The 25,739-nt window shown below is 37.2% G+C and overlaps 1 protein-coding gene across 2 annotated transcripts in view; it reads right to left on the bottom strand.

The window, feature by feature from the left end:
* Nucleotides 1–25,739, bottom strand: part of pc (pyruvate carboxylase) — a 373,340-nt gene that overhangs the window by 87,930 nt on the left and 259,671 nt on the right. For both annotated transcript variants that reach the window (XM_015373837.1, XM_015373838.1), the window contains exons 13-14: nucleotides 2,868–3,012; nucleotides 2,359–2,448 (exon numbers count right to left, since the gene is read on the bottom strand). In XM_015373837.1, the coding sequence (XP_015229323.1) occupies nucleotides 2,359–2,448; nucleotides 2,868–3,012 (235 nt within the window). The remainder of the gene's footprint in view (nucleotides 1–2,358; nucleotides 2,449–2,867; nucleotides 3,013–25,739) is intronic.

Below are 25,739 nucleotides of genomic sequence, written 5' to 3'. Positions count from 1 at the left end.
CTTTGAAGTTAGATGTTATATATAAAATCACTTAAAATCAGCAACTTGACCAATCTGATGAGAAATAAAGTATGTATTTGGTTAGCATGTCACAACTACCAATATCTGCTGCTTAGGCAGTTATACAGTGGAATACGCTTATAGTGGTTCATGGATAAGTAATCAATCACTTATATAGATCAAAAGGCTTGGGACAAAATCATTTATATACAAATGCAATTTAAATAATTTGTTTATAGTAATCAAGAAATCCGCTTAGTGTTCTTTTTTGGCCATTTTATGAATGTAAACGTGCAAATATAATTTTAAAATTATGTGTAGCATAGTTATTTTGTTTTATTTTTTTTACTACCATGATTCCTTTCTGGGCGTCTGCTTCTGCCTAGCTAGCTCAGAGGTACAAGAGCGCTTTAGTGCGAGTACCAGTGCTGCGCGCAGCGAGGAAGGGGGGGAGGAGGAGGAGGATGAAGAGGAGACTGTTGTCTCTTCCAGACCCGAGATGAGGAATCCAGTTTGCATTTTAAAGACTGGTCTCTGGCATGTAGGTTTCAAAAACTTTTACATTGTTTTTAAAAAAAGGTCAACTTAGTGTGAACACTGGAACCATGGATAAATATGGTAAGGGATTTCTTAATGCAGCGTAGCAGATCCGCAACACAAAACAGACAGACTAGCTTTAATTTTCTTTAGCCTATGCAGTCACTTCTATGTTGTTATTCTATGGAACCGTTTGTTTCAAACTTTATTTTCAGACATGTTAAAAAAAAAAAATGCACCGCGGCACAGCAGAGACGATGCACAGAATAAGTTGCGTAGGCCTACTGGCTATCAGAGTTATGTCTGCACACTGTGCAGTACCGTGCTGTGATTAAGCATTTGTTTGAAACTTTATTTTCAGACATGTTAAACAAATGCACCGCGGCACAGCAGAGTCGATGCACAGAATAAGTTACGTAGGCCTACTGGCTATCAGAGTCATGTCTGCACACTGTGCACTATACTGTAATTAAACTTGCATACTAATGTAAAAGTCAGTAATTGCGGAGGCTATCCGTTTCATTACATTTTTCTCATTGAAAAACCACACAAATGGCATTAAGATGATATTCTGCATAAAAAATAAGTGAAATAACGGTAAATTCGGTTTTAGTAATCAACCGCTTAGTGTTCAAATTGGCTCTGGATCAACATGATAACTATAAGCGGATTCCACTGTAACTGCAGAAAAAGCAAGACACAGATTGGCCTGAAAAACCTGTGAATCCAGATGTGTTTTTGTTTCTTCCTAGCCAAAACTGGAGAATATATACGCATCTGAAATGAGAAACTCATCCTAAATTAGGAATAGCGCCATGTATTTGCAGTCATTGAATGAGCATATCACACATCCTCGGTAAAACATTTAACTGTTTAAAACGTAAAACTGGAAGGCGTAATCTATGCTTAGCACGTGCGTATACTGCTCTGCTGCGCTTACGGGCAAAACACACCCAATGTGTGTCACGCTTAACAGTGACATGTCTGCCTCCATTCATCCTTACATACATAATCCTTTACAGATGAGTTACCTGTAATTGATTTTCAAGATTTCAAAACTGATCCATTATTATTCATAAGAGGTCACCAATATGACTTGTTCATAGTTCTAAAGCTACAGCTTAGATCTTTGATCTTACTTTATTATATATATAATATATATACACAATTTTATTCTGCTGTAATTTTTAAATTCAGTTCTATTTTCCCTCCAAAGAATAAATTTCATGGATCTGCAAAAACCTGCATTGTAAATATTGATTAAACACCTAAGAATAGTCGATTTTAGTACTTGAACTTTGAATGACTAAATGCAGAATGATACTGTGGCTGAGTTTAGAAAAGAAAAAAAAATTCAGAGATGCACTGAGTTTCTTTGTATTTTCCCTCCCATCAAGTATTTCAACAAGCTCAAAAATGCAGCAAACTCGTTGCATAGCAGGGAGGAAAGCAGAGAATTTCCACCATTGAGAACAAGAAGCTGTGATCACAGCTCAGCGAGGCACGGGGGGTAAAGCCCTTCGCTCCCAGAGAGCCGAACAGAGCTGTTCAGGAAGGCCTTCCTCTGCCTCCAGCTATCGGACAGCGCGACAAGCCCATTTGTCTATTGCTGGATTCTTTTATCCAAAGAGTATCTACAAGTGATTAAATGTTTTGCCATTTAATCACTTGTAGATACTCCATTTAATATATTTTTTTCTTACGCAGATAAAATTTATAACTAGTTGTAACAGATGACCTATTATACATTTTTTATTTGCATTTCTGATTCTCTAATAACTACGCAAGGTTAGTAAGTCTAAATGCCTCTGGTTGACATACCCAAGGTAACTGATGGGACGACTGGATCTGTGGAGGACGGCTTGGCCTTGACTGGAATAGGTGTGGTTGGTCCATTAACCATCACATGACCTGGATACCAAAATAAAAACAACTTATTTCAAAGAGAGTCTAACACAATGCATAAAAAATAAAGCCAAGTTAAACATTATAATTCATGTTTGCTTACTGCCTTGTTTGTAGATTAGAAATATTTACCACAAATAATGAATTATTTTACCACCCAAGGCTTGTTGGAAAGCTTTTTCCACGTTTGGTAAATCAGGTTTTATCTTTTGCTTTTAAAAATGCTAATATATATAATCATGATACCGATAAGTGTGTTCAAGATGTAGAGTTATAAACCTTGAATTTCAGCTTACAGAACCTGATTGAACTCTATCATTTAGCCATTTGAACTAGAAACAACAGGGGTACTATAAAATAGAAGGCAGATTGGAAGAAAAGGTAATTTACTTGTTGGATCATCATGTGGTTAATATTACACTGACCGAGGTAGTGAAGCAGTTTCTGAGCTCGGTTCTGAGTGGGTTTGAGGTTGAAGAGTTCAGGGTTCTCGTCAATGAACTGGGTGTCCACGGTGGAGTGCAGGAACTGGCTGTTGGACAGGACGTTCTGGAGGAATGGGATGTTGGTCTGGAAAAGAAAAGATGGCAGAGAGAGAGAGAGACTGTTAGAATGGCTCTGAACGGAAAAGGGACCGATTTGATCCAATTTCATCATCAGATAGGACAACCTAGTTTCAAAGTCATGTCAATATGATCTTGACCTTGTTTCACCAAAATATGAAACTGTTTTAAATTACTTTTTCAATCTCATGCATTCAATCTAAGGAAAATACAACACCGTATCAGTAACCTATATAAATTACCTCAGTCTATTAGAAAAATAACATTTTGATATATATTAAAAATCTCATGTACACATGGTAACTGTTTAGATAAAACTTGTTAAGACAGTTTGTACACCTTTAGGTAATGCGTTTTTGAATAATTTTGCCTAAATAGCAAAAGTCTTCCTAATTGAGGTGTTTGATGCATTTACCCTCAATAGCTCTTATTACAGTAGTGTTTTGATGGATCTGCTCATGATTGCTAACTGCAAACATGGCAGTTAACTCTCCTCAATTACCACAAATGGAAGGAAGACATTCAGTGTTACCAATCTTTGTGGTGGATGTAATAATCTTAAAGGTCAAATAACATTTTAAACCAAAGCAACAGCTTGTTTCTTAGCTGCAACTGCTAAAATAACACCTTAACCCACAACCACCATTTGACTTCACTAAAATATTATTTTTCTGCTTAATACATTTGTGAAACTTCTCCACCCCTCACATTCAAATATTTGTCTTTAAAACCCATAGATAGGCTTATTTTCAGTAACTAACGTTAGACATCCTAAGATCAAATAAGTTGTCAAAAAGGTTTAGAATATGTTTCCATCATTTTGTACATAACTGTCTTAATTTTAGTATGACTTTTATTAATCTGTATCTCAATGATGCAAACTTAGCTGGCATCATTTGGTGCAAAAAGAAGCTGAATATGGTGTAAAATTGTCACCATTAGACGTCTTTTAAGTTAAAGTTTCTATAAAATAGGAGCCACCCAAGTCAATGTTTATAATGCATGTTCTTTCAAAAAACAAAGGTAATCAATTCTTTTGCCCATTAATTGTAAATGAACATTTATGTCAACATAAAAATCCTAAGTATACTTGTTACTAAATGTATAAAAGGCTTAAGGTTGTGCACTATAATTTTGAAACCCCGAAGTAGCTGCTTTAAAACAAAAAAATGTTGATTTTAGCAGCACAGTTAGCAAGAATAAATACTGAATGATAATTTTATTGGCTAATACACTACTAGTACAAAATGTATTAAGGGGCAATAAGCTGAATTTCCCCACAAGGTGGGATGTATTGAGCACAGTATGTAAACCAAAAATAGATGTGTAACAAGCAACGCCTCTCAACATCCACTCCAACTGGAACCCCTCAACCCATCGCCTTTTATGTACACATTTCCAAAGGATAAAAACACAACAAAGTAGTCATTAAATAAGTTTAAGTTAGCAAGAAAAATTTAGCAAAAGATGTTGCTCGATCCACTGGACAATTTGCCCCTGTGACCTGAAGGCATTTAATAGTCAAAGAATGGCAGCACATGCATAAAACCCATAAATGAATGAGCTTAGCACCTTCCTATCATTTTTATTGATAAAAAAAATGAACTATTGTTCATTGTTTTAAGTAAAACCATTAAGAATCAGAAAATATAAGTATTGATAAAGACTGGAATCATATTATGACCCCAAAGAAATCTAAACCTCCATTAAAAATATCCCTACAACGCACAATTTACAAATCGTCTTCCATCAAGTCAAACACAAAAAAACCTCATCTTGCTGGGTATAAAGCAAATCCAGAGAACAATTATGCCCCAGTTTTGCACTTTAACCATATAAAAGTGCATTTATTAGACTAGAATGCTTCATTTGAAGTTCAGACAAACAAACCATGCTGTGTTTACATATTGGTAAACAAACCATAGCTTCACACAACCTCATTTTAATCCTGACAACTACTGCATTAAAAAATACCAAACACACAAAGCAGAGAAAGCCAGCTGTTGAAATTAATTACATTTGTTTTTTTGAGAGTTGTTTGCTGCAGAATAATCATTGAGGCAATTTAAATCTGAATAAATAGAGAGAGACAGTGAATGGGAGAAAAACAGACGGGAGATAAGTCATTGTTCTTCTAATTACTTGATTTTTTGCTGTAAGTCCTTCTAATTATTGTGGTTAGATTGCGCTTTATTGCTGTTAGAAGTTCAAAGTTGAGGTTAAAGAGAGAAATGAGGATGACAGAAAAAAGGAAAGGTATTAACAGAGAGAAAAGCAGCAATTTGGTTAAGAGGACGTGTGATTATTGGAGCTACTTGGATATTAGAAATTGTATTGCTCTACCTCTTCAACTATTTGACAGCTTTCTCATGACCCAACATGTGACAGATATGAAACGACAACCATTCTATGCACACACAGAGCTCAGCGATTAAGACCCAGAGGAACAACCCGCTTTGGGATGAAAAGCAGCTTTTAAGATCGTACCTTAAGGCCGAACGGCATTAAATAGAATTTGTAAGACAAAGGATACGTAAACAATCTTTACCAGATAAGTGGGATTCAGAGAAACACTTGAACCATTTCATTGACCTGAAATAACTCCATCCGGGGTCAACGAGATGCCAGTTTAGCAATAAACAAGCCACGCTGATTTTATACGTAGCAACAGAAGCACCATCAGAGAGGAGTGTTTGCTGAAAAATCATTTGGCCTGAAAAAACCAAACATGTCAGGAGTTTGGAAGCAGAAATATAGATGCAGGGTTGGATAAATGTCAAAAGATGAAAACAGGAACAACCTCAAGCAGGCTTAGACTTGTACAACACTTTTCATCTATCTTATCCAATTAACCCATTAAACCCCAATAGACCTTTTGCCCCTTTTAGATGCATTACGGTACATAAGTGAAAATGTTTCCTACTCCATTAGTCTATTCAGTATGAGACAAGAAAAGGTCTGTGAGGAACTGATGTTTTCTCCAGCTGTTACAGAAATGAGCAGCACACAATGTTGCCCCTCCTCCACATGTTGCTGGATCATCACATAAGAAAATGCTTCAGCATAATTCCCCAATATAAAAAGATTGGAAACATGAAAATGGATTTTTGTGTAAACCAGTACACTGTGACCATTGTTTTTTTGCTATATTAAACTAAAAATAAATTCTGAAAGCATTCTTCATTTAATTTTCAGCTTCCAACAAATCTTTGACCAGATATCTCTATACTCCTTTAACATTAAGTTAAAAAACAAAAAGTTATTTTGTAAATACTAGAACCATAAATAAATAATGAAGCAGGTGCTTTAGACCAAGGGAAAGTGTAGGCTTTATTTCATTACATTTTCCTGGTCAGCCATACCTTAGGCAAGGAAACCAGGCAGTTCCAGAGTCCTGGCGTTTCACATCTTTATGAGAAAAAGCTTCCAACCCATATCTCCTACAGCTCCTTCAGCAGCACACTTGTGCACTCAAACAAAATGTATACTTCTTTAAAAGAAAAAAAAAAGTTTTTTACCTCGTTATATTCACTAGTCATCCTTTTACAAAAAAAAACAAAACACTTATGAATAAACTTTTGTAGATTCATTCATTAAAGTAATATTTTCTATTCTATAATACAATCTATTATGCCAAGGAGGAAACAATTAAAATAGAGAGTTTAATTTTATTTTAACTTTCTAAGGATGTAATTTGGAAATTCATCCATTCCCACAGCTTGTTTTGCCTTAGTCTCATTAAGGACTTCTAACACTTCTTTCCGAGTAATCTCATTAAAAGTATTTTTAAAAAGAAGTTACTCAACCCATCATGCTTTAATTTCTGAATCTTATCCAGAAACTGATCACTAAAGAACTACTACAAGCATAAAGGCCGGTTGAATTATTCACTCAACATGCTTCAGGAGGAATAAATATAAGATTTGGTCGATCTTCAGTAGGACTGACTCAGCGCATGATAAACTGAGATGTTCTGGGTGTTAGATTTATTTTTAAAATTTGCACAGATCTTATAAAATCTGGAGGCAATCGCGGTCCTGGTGTCACATTTTGAATAATGCAAAATAAAAGGGTGAAACCCTATTAGAATTTAAAATTTAAACATACTGCAGAACAAAGTGCCAAAATATCACATATCCAACACATCATTCTCCAAGTCCATCATCTCTGATGACCTAAAACTGCAACCTGAACTTGTACTTTTAGGGTTTTAGCATCTCACTATATGCAGCGCCAGACAAAAAGATTTAGTTTCCCGGCCTGTATCTGTAGGTTTGATTGCTTTGTTCAATAAAAGTATGACTAGAATACCTCTAAATCCCAGACCTCGGTTAAAAATTTTATACACAAGTTCCTCTACTTTCCAGATAAAAATACAAGGACAAATTGGGGAGATAACCATGTCCCCAAGCAAGAAAATAAGGTTTTAATTTCTGAATATATAGGAAGAAACAACACAATTCAAAATGTCTTGTTACAGAGAGGCGTGTAGGAGACCTTAAGGGAAAACTAGTTTGGAGGAAGGGGATTCAAGCGGCTGAGCTGTTCTGCCAAGCCTGCAGCTACAAACCCAGGACCAAAACAAAGCGATCAGTGCCACACAGCAATAACGCCTCAAAAACAGGGGCAGCATTCTCTCGGGCATCTGCAGCGTCCACCAACAGTTACTCTCCTCTGCTTCTCCAGACAGATAAAAGTGATGACAACATGGTTTTATGGACTGTTTTTAATTTAAACTAATGGTTTGAGTCAAAGGCAACCCAACTGAGGGCAAACAGCTTGTTTGGTCACATTTGGAAACAAAAACATAACCTTATCAAGGAAAATGTGATGTCAGGAGTCTGATCTTTTAAACTCATGTAAACTATGCCCAGTACATCATGTTGGACCTATGAGATTGTGTGACCCTGAAGTAATATATTCAAAAGAGGCCTGTGAATGTCTGTTCAAATGTTTGAAAACCTACCTTTTTCTCCCTTACTACAAGCCATCTATTAAAGCTTCAAGAATAAAAGCTAACAAAAACAGATTTTTTTGAATGTGAGAAATTTTCTACATACCAGCTTTAGCAGCAGGGTTTTATCGACCATGATTGCTTTCTCCCCATTTTCAACAATGTGGTAGAAAAAGAAATGGATCCATTTGTCTAACTGGCTGTGCAATTCAACGTGGCTATGAGTCCATATTCTGAATATGGTTTATGATCAGGTCATTTAAATTTCTTTTTCAATAGAATCTGCCAGCTCTGTGCACGAGTCACTAGAGAAGCGACTAGCAAAGAGGAAGCCCCATCAAACTGAAAACTAAAATGTGAGATTGCGGCTGCATTAAGTGTTTGCGCATTGCAGTGGTCTTTACTTTTTTCTGACTGATTTGGGTCAGTGTCAGTGTGTGTCTTCCTGTCATTTTATGTGCTTCTGTCCACTGTTTAATTAAATTCTGTAGTAGTCAGGCATGAAAACACTAAAACATCCCAGGACCTGCAAGGTACTTTGGGCACTACCTCCCTGCCCTGGAGCGGTTAGAACAGAGAACAGAGGTATCACCAGCTGTGTGAAAAAGACTCAGACTGATGAACCGAGTTGCCAGTTGGGGCCATTGTAAGCTATTCTCTTCCTTTTGCAAACTGAGGCACTGGGCTAAGAAACTATTGCTCTGAGCTGCCTCCATAAAACTATTTTGTAAAAAGAGTAAAACAGTAGAAATATGCATCAAGCACCAATTCTATTGTCATTTCCTTATTTAAATTGTGTTTCATGGCTACTAACTTTGAAGCAGCAGGGCAGCATTTCCCTCCTGAATAGTCTTTAGGGTCAATTAATTCAGTGATGCTTCACAATGAAATCGCAGAAATAAAACTGGTGCCTCACCCTAAAGCTATAAAGTAGATGCAAGTAGTAATAACTGGGTAGAGTATTTCATTAGCAGCTTTTAAGGAAAAATGAAAACAACTCTGCAAGAAAAAAAAAGGTTTGCACTGGATTCTTGTGAGACAAGCCTAAGGGCATTTCCAGACTTTCCTTAATTTTCTGATTCTTTAAGTCCTCTTTATTTATAATTAATATATGTGAACAAACCTAATGAGCAAAAGGGAGAGGCAATCAAAAGGTATAAATTAAACAGGAGAAGAAATGAGACGGAGATCGTTCAAATTGGAGTTTGGAAGATAGAAACACTTAAAACGTGACGGTTTGTCCTTTTCCCCCACAGCAGCAGATCAATGTGTTCATTAGCATGCTGCTCTGTCTGCCTGCAGCCATCACGCACGCTAACACACACAGACTCCCTCAACTTTCCTACTCTGTTGTCCATAATCATATGCAGCACACACACTTTGAACTCCCCCTTTCGGACCACTTAGTATCCCTTCCTACTTTCCCATCAGTCGCTGTGCCGCTCTTCGTTATGCCACACAAACACTCGGGGGACCTTCTCTCATTCGGATGCCACTCTGCTAAAAGAGTTCTGCTAGCAGCATGCAAAACACTCACACTTTCATGCTTGGGATGATTATGGCTTCTATTTTCTAATAATTTGTATAATATGGATTCATGCGCATTCACACACCCCTATATGCAAGCAGGAAACGCTTTTCTTTAACTATAAACCCACTGCATGCAGATTTAACGCTTCCACAGCCTCTAGCAGACAAACAGTTTTTTTCCAAATTGGAATAATTTTAACTTTAGCCTCAGAGACGCCTGCCTTTCTGTACTGACGCCTCATTAACTTTACTTTTTTTTTTAACCCCTCCCTTAAAACAACAACCTGGTTGTGTTTGTTTTTACTTCTGCACCACATCTTGTGTTTTATTGGGACTTTGCTCAAAGCCGTTTAGCATTTTTTTTCAAGCAATCAACTCTGGAGGTGATTACCAAAACACTGTCAGCCAAATAAAGCTCTTTCCAAATTTTCATTCATCTGCAAAACAGCTAAAAAAAAACACACAAAACAATGAATTCAGCTTATTTTTTATATGTTTGAAGTGAGTTTGTAAACAGATTAATGTTCCACAGAGGAATCAGTTCTGAAGTTTAGACCCTGTATCCTTTTATCCTTTAAAAATATTATACAATATCTATATGCAGGGAAAATGCAAACAAATTAACCTTAATATATCAGTCCATTTGTATGCATCAAATTAACCCCTGTGGCTAATTTCCACATCCAACTGAAACCTCCCTCAGACTGCATCTCTCCAAAGCATGAGTCCTGCGTCATGCAGCATGTGAAGCACCGAGGCACCATGCATAGGGTTGTCTCTTTTAGCAGTTTTGGGGAAAAAAAAAAAAAAAAGATTGAAATCATAGTGCAAAAGCAATTTTCCACAAAAATCCAGGAGCAGTTTGGCAATGATAACGCCCCCCCTGCCCCCCTCCTCATTTGTTTGAAACCTGACCAGCACCTTCCATTCAGCTGACCAGGGCACTGAAGTATTGGTGCTTTAAGTAGTTCGCCATGAAGCCATTGAGAGTTTCTTTAAACCTTTTCCTAACTTTAGGCCATCCTTTATGATCTAAATTTTGATATTCAAATGCAACTTTGGTGAGGAGCGTTTGTATTTTCTAATCTAGCCAACAATCCGCTCCACAGGAATTGTCATCATTTTCTAAACACCTGACAGAGGTGGGGGGCAGGATGACGACAGGGCTGCTACCCCAGACATCTCATTTATGCGATTAATTTTTTACAGGTTTTGAAATGACATAATGTCAGAATGAGGAGAGAGCATCTCTTGTTTACTCTAAATTTGAACCAAACTGTGCAACTACTGTAAAGTGTTTTTTAGCACTTTAGAGTGTAATTTATGCCTCGAGTTTTTATGAGCTGTGAAGATATATTTATAGAATGCTGTGATGTGAGAATTTTTCTTGAAAACAAGTCAGGCATCTGTACCTCCAAAACCCAACCTCTGTTTTTTCCTTATTTACTAAACTCAAAGTACATGGTATTAAATGCAGTCCAGAGTTGAGACTGGGGTCACACTTTAAACTGCAAACTGTCGATGTTTAATTAAATGAAAAAAATAAACAGAAGTTACAACAAGAGTATCAGCTCTTCTAAGCACATAACGCTTGCTGCATTTTAGGGCTGGGTGATAAGGCTTAAAAAAAAAAATAAATCTAATCTCCAATTTCTATCCAAACAAATCCAATTAACCTTTTTTTCCTGACTTAAGTTTAATAAAAAAAACAAAAACAAATGACATATTGCTTTCATATTCTAGTGATCTTAGTTTATAGGGCACAGAAATTCCTGCTGTGAAAAATGCTGTAAAATGAACAAACAAAACAATGAAAATATAACTAATTGTTTGGAGCCAGCGGCATCACACAGTCAGCTAGTTCATTATGAGTAGACATCTAAAAACAAATGGTAATGAACTCATTTCAATCTGAGCTATGGAAGGCAACGGAGTGGATTGGTAATAAAATAAAACTATTTTTGCAGAAATCAAATAGTCGCACAAAAAAAAGTGTAGATTGATTTATAAAGTTGGTCAATCCCTCAGCCCTTCTACATTAGTGTTTACAGCCCTGGATATCGGCTATTAGCAACCGTATCTATTGCAACAGGCTCTGCTGATATTTGTTGTATTACCTGTAACCAATCTTTTTTTGTTTTCATATAGCACCTGACTGTGCCTATTTGTGAATTTGTCACTTGACTGGAAGCACCTATTCACACAGGAATTGCTGAATTACCTTTGCTTTGTTTTTGTTGAAGGCACACCTGACACATTCTTTAAGTCTGCTTTTTATTGGGTATCATCATTGATAGGGCTCTGAACTTCCTGTACCGTTTGTTCTAAAGAAAAAATATCTCTGATTTGGTGATTTAAAGTTTGGCCAACACTAAGCACTCGTTTTCTTTAAAAGACCATTGCTCCAGTAACACTTTGGTCAGCCACTTCTAGTATTTAATAGAGGTCTTTATAGGGTTCTGCATTGTTCTACATTTGTAGTCAACTAACACGAACAATGGCATTTGGTAACGAATTCTTAAGTCTTAATAAGTACCATGAAATGATATCTGTTGTAAGTTAATGCAATTTAATAAATCTGATCTAATTCAAAAGTAAATCTTCTGTTCTGTACTTTAAAGATTACTCATGTTATGTGTACAACGTTAAAGGGCTCAGTTCCTCCTTTTTGTAACTGTACTGAAACACAAAAAAAGGCTACAACTATGAAAACAGAAAGCTGCCTTCAGGTGCACATTTTACCATCCCCAAGAGAAAACCAGTTATTACTACCCCACATGGTTGATTCTAATATTCTGTTAAACCGGAATACAAATTATGAACACATTAGCAATTTTAAAATACATAGGACTTCCTTTTTTTTTGCGATATATCTTAAACTTTTGAATATAGAGTTTAAAAATGTGTCATGCAGTATTCTTTAAGATTATTTTCATTTGGGTTTCTGTAAAGATTTCAAATATGCATCAAGTCAAATTCTCAGATTAAGTCATAAATCCTACGGCTCAATCCAGGCAGGAAAAAAAAAAAAAAAAAACAGCAACTAGCATCCTCCCATTTATATCAAATGGTCTGCTAGCAAACCAGTAAAATTGACACTACTGTAATTCAAATATATATGCAACACAAATGCATCAATGATCAGACTGAGATCTGATTAAAATGTTCTGCCATCTCTGCCTACACACTCCTTTTTCACTCCATCTGTAACTAGGAGTTGAATAGGAGATCTGTCAGGTCATTCTTCTTCTCTCTCATCTGCACCTCTGTGTACCCATCTCCATCCATCATACCTTAAACCTCCTGACCAGAACACGTAAACAAGAAACAGCTCGAGGCGTCTACAAGCAGACATAATTCAGCCACAAACGCTCACCGAGACAAGATTGGTGGCAAAGTAATTTGGAAATTGTAAAATTAGATTTGCTCAGGCAGAAACCTCAGACCTTCAAAGGGCTTTATTTAAGGAAGATGCTGCTGCATACTGAATAACATGTACAAGTGCAGAGATGCAACAAAACATTAAACAGGAAGAAACAAGATGTTCCAATGAGGCTGAAGGAGAACACGTTCCAACAAACTGACAGGCATCTTGTTTCAGGGGAAAGCCTGAACAAGCAATACATCCCTTCTCTGAAAGGCAGCAGGTGACCAGTCACAACAAAGATGGAGTTATGGTGTTGATCTGCAGGGTTCCACTCGTGGCTCATTTACTGCCATGCTGCTATTTGGTGCAATAAATGGAGCACGAGTAGAGTCCAGCAGGCGGCCAGCAGTTCTTTATGTCACGAGGGCAACATACTTCAGAGGGAAAGCATGTCTATATTGATAAATGTGGACACAAAGAATAAAGTGTTTGATTTTGACATCTGCCAAAAGAGCAGGGATAATTTGGCTATAGAGAGTTTTACCAGTTTCAGGTTAGAAAAGGAAATAAAACTAATCTAGGATTAAAGAAATCCCCTGATGGTTTGAAAAATGACTTAGTTGGCATCAGGTATGAGAGAATAAAACTTTGTATTGATGAAGATGTTGGTTCTTCCTCTGGTCATGGAACAGTGGACCTGAACTTTTTTCCTTGCCGAGTCATGGGGGGGTGGGGGGTCATAGGAATTTAGTTTTCAAGTCCACATAGATGTACCTTAGAGTTATTCAAAGCATTTATATATTTTTTCATGGTGGCTGCTAATTAAATTGGGTTTTATTGATGCTTTTAAAGGGCTATTAGGGTTTATGCTGTGTTAAAACCATATGCGTTTCACGCTTGAAGTGCTTTCGGTTTGCATGTAAAGTCAACCGTGGCTGCCGCTCCAAGCAACAGAATATTTAAGTAGGATTATAATCCTTATGAACTGACTGCACAGATGTTTTGATGTGTTGTTTACCACTCTAAAATGTGTTAAAACTACATATTTTTTTCCAATTTAGGGCAAATAAAGCAGAGCCATTCTCTAGATTGCAAGAAAACAGCGTCCAGAACGTTTGACCTCGAAATGTAGGAGTCGGAGTTTAGGTGTTTAACGCGTTTTTGACACTTGTGTGTTCAGTGCAAATGTAGCTCTAGTCTGACCATAGCAAAAACTTTGATAGTATCTCCAGAATAGAGCTGCATTTACTCCCAGTGTAGGTTGGAGCTCATGTCTCCAACCTCATCTTAAGGTGTAGTAATAGACCAAAGGGTGTCAGGGTTTTATTTTCTTTCATCTCTCTGCATATTTTTATCGTGGCACCTTCTAGTCATGGCCTTTTCTGAACATCAGAATGGTTCACAAGAGACAGTCCCAAGGCTATGGATCTTAACTCTGAAAAGGTGGATTATTAACCCCTTGTCTAAGGGCAACAGTCAGAGATGCTTAAGGATATTTTCTTGTTGATGAGCGATGTTAGGGTTGGGAATTAAAGAAGTGTTCTAGGCTGTAGCATTATGAAAAAAGTTAAAAGAAAGCTGTATTTACTAGTCCATCCTCTCAATATAACCCTACCCAACTTCTGAACAAAAGGAGCTGCAAGATTCTTCCATCTACTGTGGCTGGACTCCAGGTTGGTCACAGGTTGAGACAGTCTTGGTAAAGATGCTGCTGCTCAGCAGTAAAAAGATTAAGAGACTTAAGGTGCCTGCCTTTCGAGGTTTACTAGGCCTGTCAACTGACTGAAAGGAAGACCCAAGTTTGATAGCGAAGTCTACACAGCCCTTTGGTCTGAGCCGCATTCTTCTCAGCACAGTTGAGTGATTTATATATAATGGAAAGCGTTTTCTCTCCTGGATCTGGTGCCTCCAATCTAGATCCTCGTTGGGAGGATGAGGCCTGGTCGATAGACCGATGAACTTTCCTTAATTCAAGCTTTGAAAGTTAACACTTGATTTTACAGAAGAATAATGTTTTTGGATGAGTTTTACATATGATGCCTTTTTAGCTGTAAGCTTAAGAGGATTCCAGGGAAGAAAATATGTTTTTAACCTTCTTGTTTCGAGTCTTTATTGTTTCTGACAGTTTCTTACTTTGGTTGTCTGAGCTATGAGCCAGTTCGATCTGACAGTTTGTACCAAACTACTAAGACCAATATGACCCTCCTCCCATTCTTTTAATGCATTAGTTTTTCTAACTCAACATTTCTATTAAATGTGTATTATGCCTATAGAGGGTGTAAAGGATCATTTGCCATGTGTCAGTGTAGCTGCACTTCAAAAGAGACTAAAAGGATAAAGAAAAGGCAACAGAATTCAGTATTTTTAATTCTTTCTCTGTAATATCACCCCCTCAGAAAACATCTGCCCACGCAAAAAAAGATAACAGATTCATACATGGCCATTTCATGGCTTAGCCGCAAATTAAATCTGAAAACAGTGTATGACATTTGCCATGACGCATTTTTTTCCCATCCTCCACTAAGAAGAAAGAAAAAATCTGATCGGAGATCTTTCTGGTAATAACTCCTATCACACCTCCATGACAGAACAATTTACAGCAGTGGCCTGAAAATTTTCACCGTAAATAAGATAGTATAGCGGAGGTGGGGAGCCCTTTTCAGGATGACATTTTGTACGTCTTGTCTCTTAGTTTATCTAATGCTCATCTACCCATGTGTAGAGAAACATTAGGGATTATTAGTTTGTAAGATGTGTTTTTTAATAATGCAGAGGGACAGACCAGCACTTTTAAGCTTGAAATCATCCAGAGAGTTCTGCATGCATTTCCCTCAGCCTCCCTGTTAACAACAGAACCTCCTTTCAGTGCAGTTTCTTTTAGCTGCCTCCAAGTTGTTGCTGTCCAAGGTGCTGAAGCTGCTGCTGATTATAGTGCTCAACTTGCCATACATTTGACAACCAGAGGGAAGAAAGGCCAGATCCTGCACTTTTATTTCCATCATATTACTGGTAAAGATGGAGCAAGACACCCGGTTTGTAAATTTCAATCATACAGTAGCAGCCATTAAAAATGGCCCTCCCCAGTCAAATGCCAGCCGAATGTCAGCCAACTTCCAGCCACGGGAGTGACCCCCTCCTTCTCCTGGGCAAGCATATTTTTTTTACTCTGACCCCATCATTTCACTGAAATACAGGGTCTGACCAGGAGATGATGCTCCTCTTTAGATCTTAATGTGCACAAATTGTAACAGAAAGAATATTTTAGTACAAAGATTGATGTTTAAAAAAGGAATCTTAGGGGAACAGCCAAGGACCAGCCAAGGGCCTATAAAGGAAAGTAGGGAAATTTTGAATGGCTACCATTGTAAATCCTGAATAAGTGAGAAACTGGGAGTACATCTCAGCCTAAAAAACTGCATTTACAGTGAAATAGCTTTGTTCAAGTTTTGACCAGCAAACCATTTAAAGGCATACATTTCAAGTGACTGAAAATGTTGCCCATTCTTTTAACAAAAGAGCTCAAGCTCAGGCAGATCAGATTGAAAGCGTTTGTGAACAGCAGCTTAAGTCCCTCTTCAATAGGGGTTAGGTTTGGACTTTGGAGCATTCTAACATGTTTTTTTTTTGTTTTGTTTTAAAGCATTTTTTTTTAGCGGTGGATTTATGTGGAGGATTGTTGCCCTGCTTAAAGGTAAAGGTCTGCCTCAGTTTAAAGTGTTTCTTAAACTTAAAACATGTTTTCTGCCTAGACTGCTCTGTATTTAGTTCCATCCATTCATCTTCCCCTAAATGTGTAGTTCCCAGGTTTGTTCCTCAGGGACCACCGTCCTGCATGTATTAGGCATTTCCTTGTTGCACCACAAAAGAAAAGAATGGATGATTAACAGGCTTCTGCAGCCCTCATTTGAATCAGGTGTGCTGGAACAGAGACATATCTCAAACATGTAGGTCAGGAGTCCCTGAAGGCCAGGGTTGGGAACCACTGCCCTAAACTGAAAAAAATCCTACCCGTCATCGTGAGAGAAACATTTAGAGCATGATGCTGCCACCACAACTTTGACAGTGGTGATTGTGTGTTCTAGTGTGTCTGACATTGCTTCTAGCAATCACCAACTCTGTGGAATAAATCCGTAACTGTATCCCTGCATCCAAGAGGAAACAACACTTCAAACTATATAGATTGGACAAAAATTATCAACAAATTTTTTTTGTCAAATATCTACATTTATATGCACAGCTTTTTAGACTTGGAACACATGATGTGCTGCAATAATTTATAAACTTTATTTTTTATAATAATGATATTTTAGAAATACTTTTGGTAATTTTCAGTAGTCCAGGTGATTTGTTCAACATGTTACAGAAATCAGCACTCTAGACTTTCATAATGTGTTTTTTTTTTTTTTTAAGGCTCTAGTGACCTTTATTTTATTGTTTCTCTAAGTAGGGAGACATGAAATGGGATTAGAAAGAGGGGGAAGCCATTCAGCAAGGTTAACAGGCTGAAATTCAACCTGTGACAGCAGAGTCAACGACCAAAGTCTCAGAACCCAACGCACAAACACCACACCACAGATTTTCATAATTGCTATAGTAAAGTAGAAGCTGACGGGGTGATCTTAAGCACAATTAAGATGCTTAATACACCTAAGAAAATGCCTGCCAGTCATAAAATCACTATGCAGAGAATTAGTACATCAGCCATGGAATCATTAACTTTGGTTGAATAAAAATAATGTGAAGAGAAGTGAAATAAAAACCCATATCCTGCGGGTTGCATGTTGGTTGCATGTCATGGGTCTGTTAGCATGATATGGCAAACAGATGGTCCATATATATTCAACATATGGGGAGTTCACTACATCAGATAGTAGCGTATCTTAATACTTATTATGCAGCAAGAGGCTAGATGAAGCACGAAAACAAAAAACTGATTGTTCTCCCCGAGACAATAACTGTGCCTATTATTTGAAGCATCAGAGCAACCGTTTAAAGATTTCCCTGGCAGAGCTCTAACAGTACAAAGAACAGCTGAGTTCCCACTGCCTTTTATCACTTCTGGTCTCAGTCATTAAAGCCAACTGCTACTCTAAATTTTTGATTTTTTTTTTGGGCCCCAGAGAAAATACAATCTGATGGGAAACAAGTAAAGGAAAACAAAAATAAGATTTAGAAAGGAGTGCTGTGCAAACTACAGGATACTAGTAAATACATTTAATTGTATCCAAACATGGAAACTGCACAATTTTTGACCTGCGACTCAAGATTAAAGTCAGCCAGTAGTCCTTAGGCGATGGGGTCTGGATGAAAGTAATTTCTGATCGAGGTTCTGCTGGTACGCTATTTAGTCAGGCTAGTGATTCTTATTGACCTGATGGATATAACGGCTTTGGCAGGGGTTAAAATGTACACAGAAACGGCTCAATGAGGTGCAATAAATATCAACCTGCATTCAAAATAAATGCTTTATCATGAAGCACAGCTTGAGAGAGACTGTTTGCTCCAACACTGAAAATGAACAATAACTTGAGGTTTTGCCTGTAGTCTACAGTGTGTGAAAACTCAGGGTTAAAAAACTGTACTTTTCATTTTCACTCCTGTAACAAAGAGTGAAAGAATTTTACCTTATGATAAAATACACTATTAAGGTTTACTGTGCAAAGAGTTCCTAGCAAAAGTGTTAAAACCTTTTTGCTAGAAGCTCAAACTATTCCCATTGTGTTCAGCAGTCTCAACAGAAAGGTTTTCCTCCAGTCCTCTTCCACAGAGCAGGATTCTGTTGCCTCCATGCTCCACTGTGACTACATGTTGAAGCTGTCGAGTAATTTGTTCCATGTAAGCTGTAAAGTTGAAATACATCTAATGAGTTGAGGGTCTACTTCAAAAGCTATTTCTCCAATATGTCTCTAAATTATATTTCTTAAAGACTTTCATTGAAAGGTTTCCATCTCATCAATCTTCCACTAAAGATTAACGTGGAACTCTGCAGCTCTGCCAGCAGTACAATGTGAATTCTTTCTGACTTCAGATTGACGGCTTTATCTTTGTAGGTTTGCACTTGTGCCATAGCCTTTCTATTTCCAGATAACATATTGAACTGGGCTCTGAAGGATGTTCAAAGCGTGGGATATTGTTGTATAACCTAACCCTGCATCAAACTGGCTTTAATCCTGCTGCTCCATCAAAAAAAAAAAAAGAAAAAAAATATACACCACATTACCTTAAAGCCACTTTAAGAGAGAAGGATGAAATAGATGAAGTCCAATTTTCTATTCTCAGGTAAATCATAAGTCTTCACCACATTCAGTAAAATGCTGGTGCAAAGTCCGAGTCAGCATGTTTCCATTTAGCATCATGATAATGGCCTAACTCTCAATACTGTTCTGTCAAAGTAATGCATCACATCTAAAGAGCTCCCTGTACTCATGCCTACTCTCCACAGTTAGAGGCTGATTCATCCATGTTTCTGTACCAATAAATATTGAGCAAAGAAATCCCATTTAAAAACCTAAATGGAAATGTTGACTCAACAAGCGTACCGTATTTAATCCATCCTCCCCAAATATGGCTCAGGAAGACGGCTTTAAAGCTAAAACTGTCTACTTTCAGAGAAATGGGAGCCCAGAACGCCCGATGACTAAGAAACGCCGCCTCTGCACAGTGTGTACTATAACTGTCTGGGTTTTCTCACAGAACATCATACATTATTTATGGGAATATTATCATAGCTCTGTGATTGTTTCCGACTAGCTAGTCAGTAATTAGTTTTTCACATTCAGGTCTTTAATGATCTTTGATTTGGACTCCTGTGTCGCCTGCCTGAACAGCGCCTGCAGCTCGTTGGGAGAGCTGGCAGCAGTGGCTCCAAAAGTTTGAAAGTTTTTCCTGGAAGCCTCGTCAGCAAGTGGAGCAGAGGTGAACCACAGCCATGCCAAGTTAGATGTGCCAGTAAAGCTGTGCCAAAGGGCCCTCTCTGGCACTGACAAACCTACTCTTGCATGCAACCATTTAAACCTGGTCCAAGTTGAAACACACGTCTTAAAACCATGTAAACTTTGCTTATTAACACTAATCTAAATTGCAGTAAGATTCTAACACTAATATGTTGAGAAATCAGATGTAGGCAGGATTCAAAGATTGTGAAAATTTCTACAAAGTGGTATTTACTTTACTGCTTTGTCCTTAGCATTCTGAAGGATTTTCTGTGATTGGACTTTGGCTGTTTTTTCCAAGTCTTTAAATGGAAGGTCATTCCTGTTTTCAGCCTTCCCAATAACTTAGCAAAGAACCATGGACATCTATTCAATTTCCAAATACAAGAAGGACAAATAATACAATTAAATAAGAAAAAGGTAAACTTTTTTTTATTTATAGTCCCCATTAAGCACTGGTCGTAGAAGTTGAATAAATCATACACATTTTCAAAAGCTATGATATCAAAAATGTTCAGATTTTCTACTATACTCCTGCAGCTTAAGGCCCTCTTCTAATATGCATGAGCCAGTGCAGCAGCAGCTGCAGATTTTTCCTGGCTTTATGGAGCACAGTCCCTACCCCACATAATTCTGTCCACTGTTGGGCATCTAGGTTTCTTTAGGAAAAGAGATAATTGAGATATAGACATTAGGCTTTACATTGAGGAAATCATTCAGCTCTAAAGCCTCTATAACTGCAATGGTTTTTGCACTCTTACGTTGATATGGGAAAAAAAAAAAAAAAAAAGATTAAAAGCTCTAATGAACAAATTCAGAAGTTGGGGGGGGGAAAGTTAAAGCAGACCCAAAAAGTAAACCATTGTTAATAATGCTAATGCTGTGTCAGAATGTCTGTCCTAATCACTATATAGGGCTCTATGTACTGTAGTGGTTACGCCATTTTAGATGTGTCCGAATGTCTAGTGCATGAAAAAGTAGTGGACTCGAAATTTTCCAAATCGCACCTTAAAAAGTAGTGATCAACCATGGTCACTAGATGAGCAGATATATCCCTGAATGCTTTGCACGGAGAGCTCTCCTCACAAAGCATTATGTGATTTGGGGTCACAGCGGCCAGCTGTTGCCATAGACTGTCGATACCCGATAGCGAACACTGATAAGATGGTGCAGGCCCCGCTCATTGGAGAAGGAGTTATGTGACCAACATTGAGCGAAAAGTAGTCATCTGACCGAACGATCAGTTAACTGATTTCACTATAAAGTCCATAAAGTCTCTATATAGTGAGTGAGGCATTAAGGGATAAGGCGGACGTTCAGACACAGCCCAAGACAGCAGGGTGGGATCTAAAGAAAAATACATATTTTGACAAAAAATATTTTAGTACAAGTCTACATAAATATTTTAACAAAGTATTTAAATAAAGACCTGTTCCTGTCAACTTAAGACATCTTGGATATAAAACAATTGCATTTCTGGTCTTACAATAGAGGTTGTCTGATTAAAAAAAAACAACAAAAAAAAAAACCACACAGCACAACAGCTTTGTATTAGACAGTATCCGAAATGCATCTTAAAGGCCAATGCTTTTGACAGTCTTACTAGTTTCGGGGGTCAAATCCTGAAGCTGATATTGCTTTTTCTTTCTTTGACACGATAAAATTAACATTTAAAAAAAAAAAAAGTCTCAATTTCAATAAAAACAAAGGAATAAGAAATAGCACTAACAAAAATAAAACAAAGAACAGTGGTCTGGATAAAATATCTTGATGTTGGTAAACTGCATTTTAGCCAATGCTGCCCTGGGAAACGACATACAGCACAATAGGACCCTCTAACCACCAGCAGCTGGCAAGGCAGGTAAAGTATCTTGCTCTACGACAGGATGACAGAGTTCTGAAAACTAAAGTTCACGAAATATTAGAAACTATAATAAGAAAAACTTTGTTAGATGAAATAAACTAGACTTCGCAAAAACATGAAAACTGAAACTAATAAGTTTATAAAACTAAAACTAAATACATTTTCAGACAGAATGTGCTTACTTTTTGTTTGGGTCTTTATTATAATGTACTAATGCGAGGTCTAGTTTCCAGTTTTTATTGCTTTACTGTATTCCATCAGCAGATTGAAGGTACAGCAGTAAGATCATCCATGTTGCTGTAGCAGTCTGAGGAAAAACAAAATCCCAGATAACGACAGTCTAACCTCTGTTATACAAGTCAAGTCAAGTCAGCTTTTATTGTCATTTTCTACATATGTGCAAGACATACAAGGGAAATGAAATTACGTTTACTCTCTGCAATATACAAATATACAAGAAATATACAAGACTGACATTTAAAAACTGACATATATACTTGCTTTACATAGAAAAACAGAAAATAAACTAAACTGAAGCTAAGCATTTTTCAAAAACTAAAACTAGCTAAAAAAACAAAATAAAATAATAAAAGTGAAAGAATCTAAAATCAGAAGTTAAATTTGTCCTTGCTCTTCCACAACTGACCCATTGCCAGGAAACTAAGCCAGAGTTTGGGAAAAACAATCAAATTTGAAGCCTTTGAATTTTCTACCCTAAAATATATATTTTGACATTTAACAGCTTTTTCTACCAGCGCATTACATTTCTGTGGATAGTTATTTGCGCAGTAACCCATAAACAGAGTAAATAGTTATTTCTCTTAATATTCACCTTTATTTCCATTTGCACATTCTGCCACATAATGCATTTAACAACCCACTTTTGGATACATTTGGCTTGCATTTTTGATTTGCTCAAACCTGCAGAAAAGGTTGAGGTAAATTCACTCTCACGTCTGAATGCCTCAGTCTGTCAGGGTTTTACACATAAAGCCATTCTGACAAATGAGGCCAAGCATGTTTTGTTCCTACTTCATTTGCAGCTCATGACTGGTAAAATGGTTTGCCAGCAGTAACTGGGAAATCATTTGGTGACACCATTACTAATTCAGAGGTAATGAATAAAAGCACAATGACATGAAAATGGATCCAAGTGCAAAATTACAAGGCAGTATTGTGTGGCTCTTGTGTACTAGTGAGAGTCTGTCCTTGCCTCTCATTATCTCTATATTGAGACAAATATAGAGGGGGGGATCTGCCCTTCGATCCAATCCTACCCACCATTTACCCCTGACAACATAGCCAAGTGAGAGTGCATATGAACCTGTAGGTGTACGTCCTAGCATTTCAGCCTTGTGCAAGGCATATGCCTTAAAGTGGCTATTTCCTGTCCAATCCTCATTAATGTAAAGCAATAATGCATTTCTCTGAAAGCATACCAGTGCAGGCTATAGATTTAAGAAAAAATGTAATTTCTGTTCATATATAGATGTAAAAAAAGGGGGCACAGACTATTTTTAATTTCATGTGGGTTGTGCCTCTAAAACAGTTGTAGTTTGATTTCAATGTCCAAAGCTCAGATAATATTAAAAATGGAGAGACCACATTAAGGCAGTCAAGCAGCGGAAAGCTGCAAAAGACAAATGTCACCCGGGATTAAAATGGTAACACCAAGGTTTGCACTTCTAATGCGAGTTCATGATTCATTTGTTCAGTGGGCTAGATGTAGGGAGCAATTTTGTATATGGGCATTAGATTGGAGCCTGAACTAACACCCTAACTAAGGACTTTAATGCATGGCACGCCTAGGTTGACTGGCCAGACCTGACATCAATAAAAGGTTTTGTTAAATCTGGATAAACTGCTCATCTTACTCCTGTAATAACTTTACATTGGCAAGCCAGTACAGCAATAGTGAATAGAAGCTTATGGAATTATAGATTATGGATTTATTTAAGTAAAAACGGAAATAGGGCTACATAGCAACCGACTATTGTAAATCATCTGGATACTAAAACCATCTTAACCCACACTGCTGTACTGTGGAGCGGCCTGTTACCCATCCTTTAGTGTGATTTTTGTCTTGAAAGCGAAGATATATTAGGTTTATAACCCTCACACCATAAAACCTCTCTCATACTTAGCATGCATAGATGTTTTTTGTATACCATGCTTCCAACTGGTTTTGGCATATTGTTTCCAGTTGGAAAACCTTTTCTTGTGAAATATTTTATTTTATGCTTTGAACCATCGGAAGTTGGAGTCATTAGTTCATCTTCAGTTCTACCTCCAAAGGGTCTCATAGCACCAGAAAAGTGTGTTTTAAAATCCCCATATGCTTTAAAAAAAATACAGCAAAGTATGGTTGTGAATTATTCATGTTCGCACCGTCACGATTTGTAAGTTTGCTGGCATTGAAAATAATAAGATGCCCTTTTAATTTGTGTTTTTGCACATTTAAATCCATGATTACTAAGTGTGACACGTATGTGTAGCCGTATTTAGTCTACATTTCTGAAACTTCTGACTCATCTACCAGCAGGTGCATTTACAGAAAAGTCTACATTTCAAATCAAAGCAAGCATTAGGTTCTTTCAGCAAAACAACAAGACATATCTATCCTCTAACAAAGAACAAAAAATCTTAAAATGAAATCCTCAATACGGAATAAACATACCTAAACAAAAATACCGTAGTTCTTCATGCATAATAGAAGAAGCCAAATTTTAACAGATTTAAACAGTTGGATCTGCCTCTCGATTTTAAGATTAGGACCCTGTTGGGGTCACACCATCTGCTCCAGGACTCTTTGCTCTTATTAAAGGTTTGCAGAGCTCTGTGTGTGCATGTTTCTGGCTCTTTCCTAGCAAAGGAATGACTAGTAGAATTTTGCTCCCTTCTCCCCTCATGGTGGATGAACTCTTTCAAAGGCATAAAACCTCTATTTTGTACAGAGAGTAAATCTCAGTCTGTACAAAAAGTGTAAAATATTTCCTCTCATGCATTCGTTTTGCAGCTTATGCTTCATGTTTTAATACAAACTACCAACTTGTGCACAATGTATTTTTCCACACACATAGCCAGTCCAACAGCCATGCATTAAAAAAAAAAAATGCTAATTTAATTGCTAATGTGCCCGAAGTGAACGACTTCAGAAAAAAAAAACTAAACACCTTTTTCAGTCAAAGACTGATTAGTTCAGCCCTGGTAAATAGACGATTTTCTGAAAGGTTAGTATGAAGGCAGGTTGTTGGGGAAAACTAATGCTGAACTAATTAGCTGCTTGATATTTTTTAGCAAGGATATAAATCTGGAAAACAACAAGGGACTGTCTTTACTGTTCCACCACCTGGTCCAGTTAAACCCAACTCGCCAAAAACAGCATTTTTAACCAAATGGTTACATTTAAAAAATCAAAGCTAGTCTGCTTTAAATGATCCACAAGCTATTTGAATATAAGCTTTAAAGAAAAACATGTTAAAATAAAAGCATCAATTACAATCATTTAATAAGCCACCCAGAAGTTTAAACCACGAAGGGACTGAAACTAACGGCTGGGAGTTTCCTCACCCAGAACTTATTTTTTTCCTCTTAAACTGCTTCTTTCTAACTGCCATTTTATTTGTGAGTTTCTACAAGAGGGTCCATGTATAAAAATTACCAAGATAATGGCTCAAATTTTGTAGTAATTCAAGATTTGATGGACAGTAAAATCCAACCAGCACGAGATTCTGGTGCATTGCAACAAGTTTGTACCTAAAAATGTTTTTATAAAGATTAACTGATTTTATCAAAACACATGAAGCATTGAATGGTAAAACACTGATATCAAAGCTTAAAGATTACCGTTAAACAAAATACCAGTTTTGTTGGAAAGTAACATTTTACTAGAGACCAAGATGCATGCACTCAACTTAAGTTTGACCTTAAAGGTGACACCACAGGAAGCCACAGGAGCTTTAACTGGTATTGTGAAACATATGTCAGACCTGTGAGTGGCACTCAATTTCAAATTAGGATGAAGTGTCGCAGGAAGGATAACATAATCAGCAAAGGAAAATACTCAGGGAACGAATATAGGATAACT

Source organism: Cyprinodon variegatus, unplaced genomic scaffold (genome assembly GCF_000732505.1).
Source record: "Cyprinodon variegatus isolate N-32 unplaced genomic scaffold, C_variegatus-1.0 Scaffold93, whole genome shotgun sequence".
NCBI classification, from domain to species: domain Eukaryota; kingdom Metazoa; phylum Chordata; class Actinopteri; order Cyprinodontiformes; family Cyprinodontidae; genus Cyprinodon; species Cyprinodon variegatus.
The sequence above is the reverse complement of the archived record's forward strand: the minus strand, read 5'-3'. Positions and strand labels throughout refer to the sequence as shown.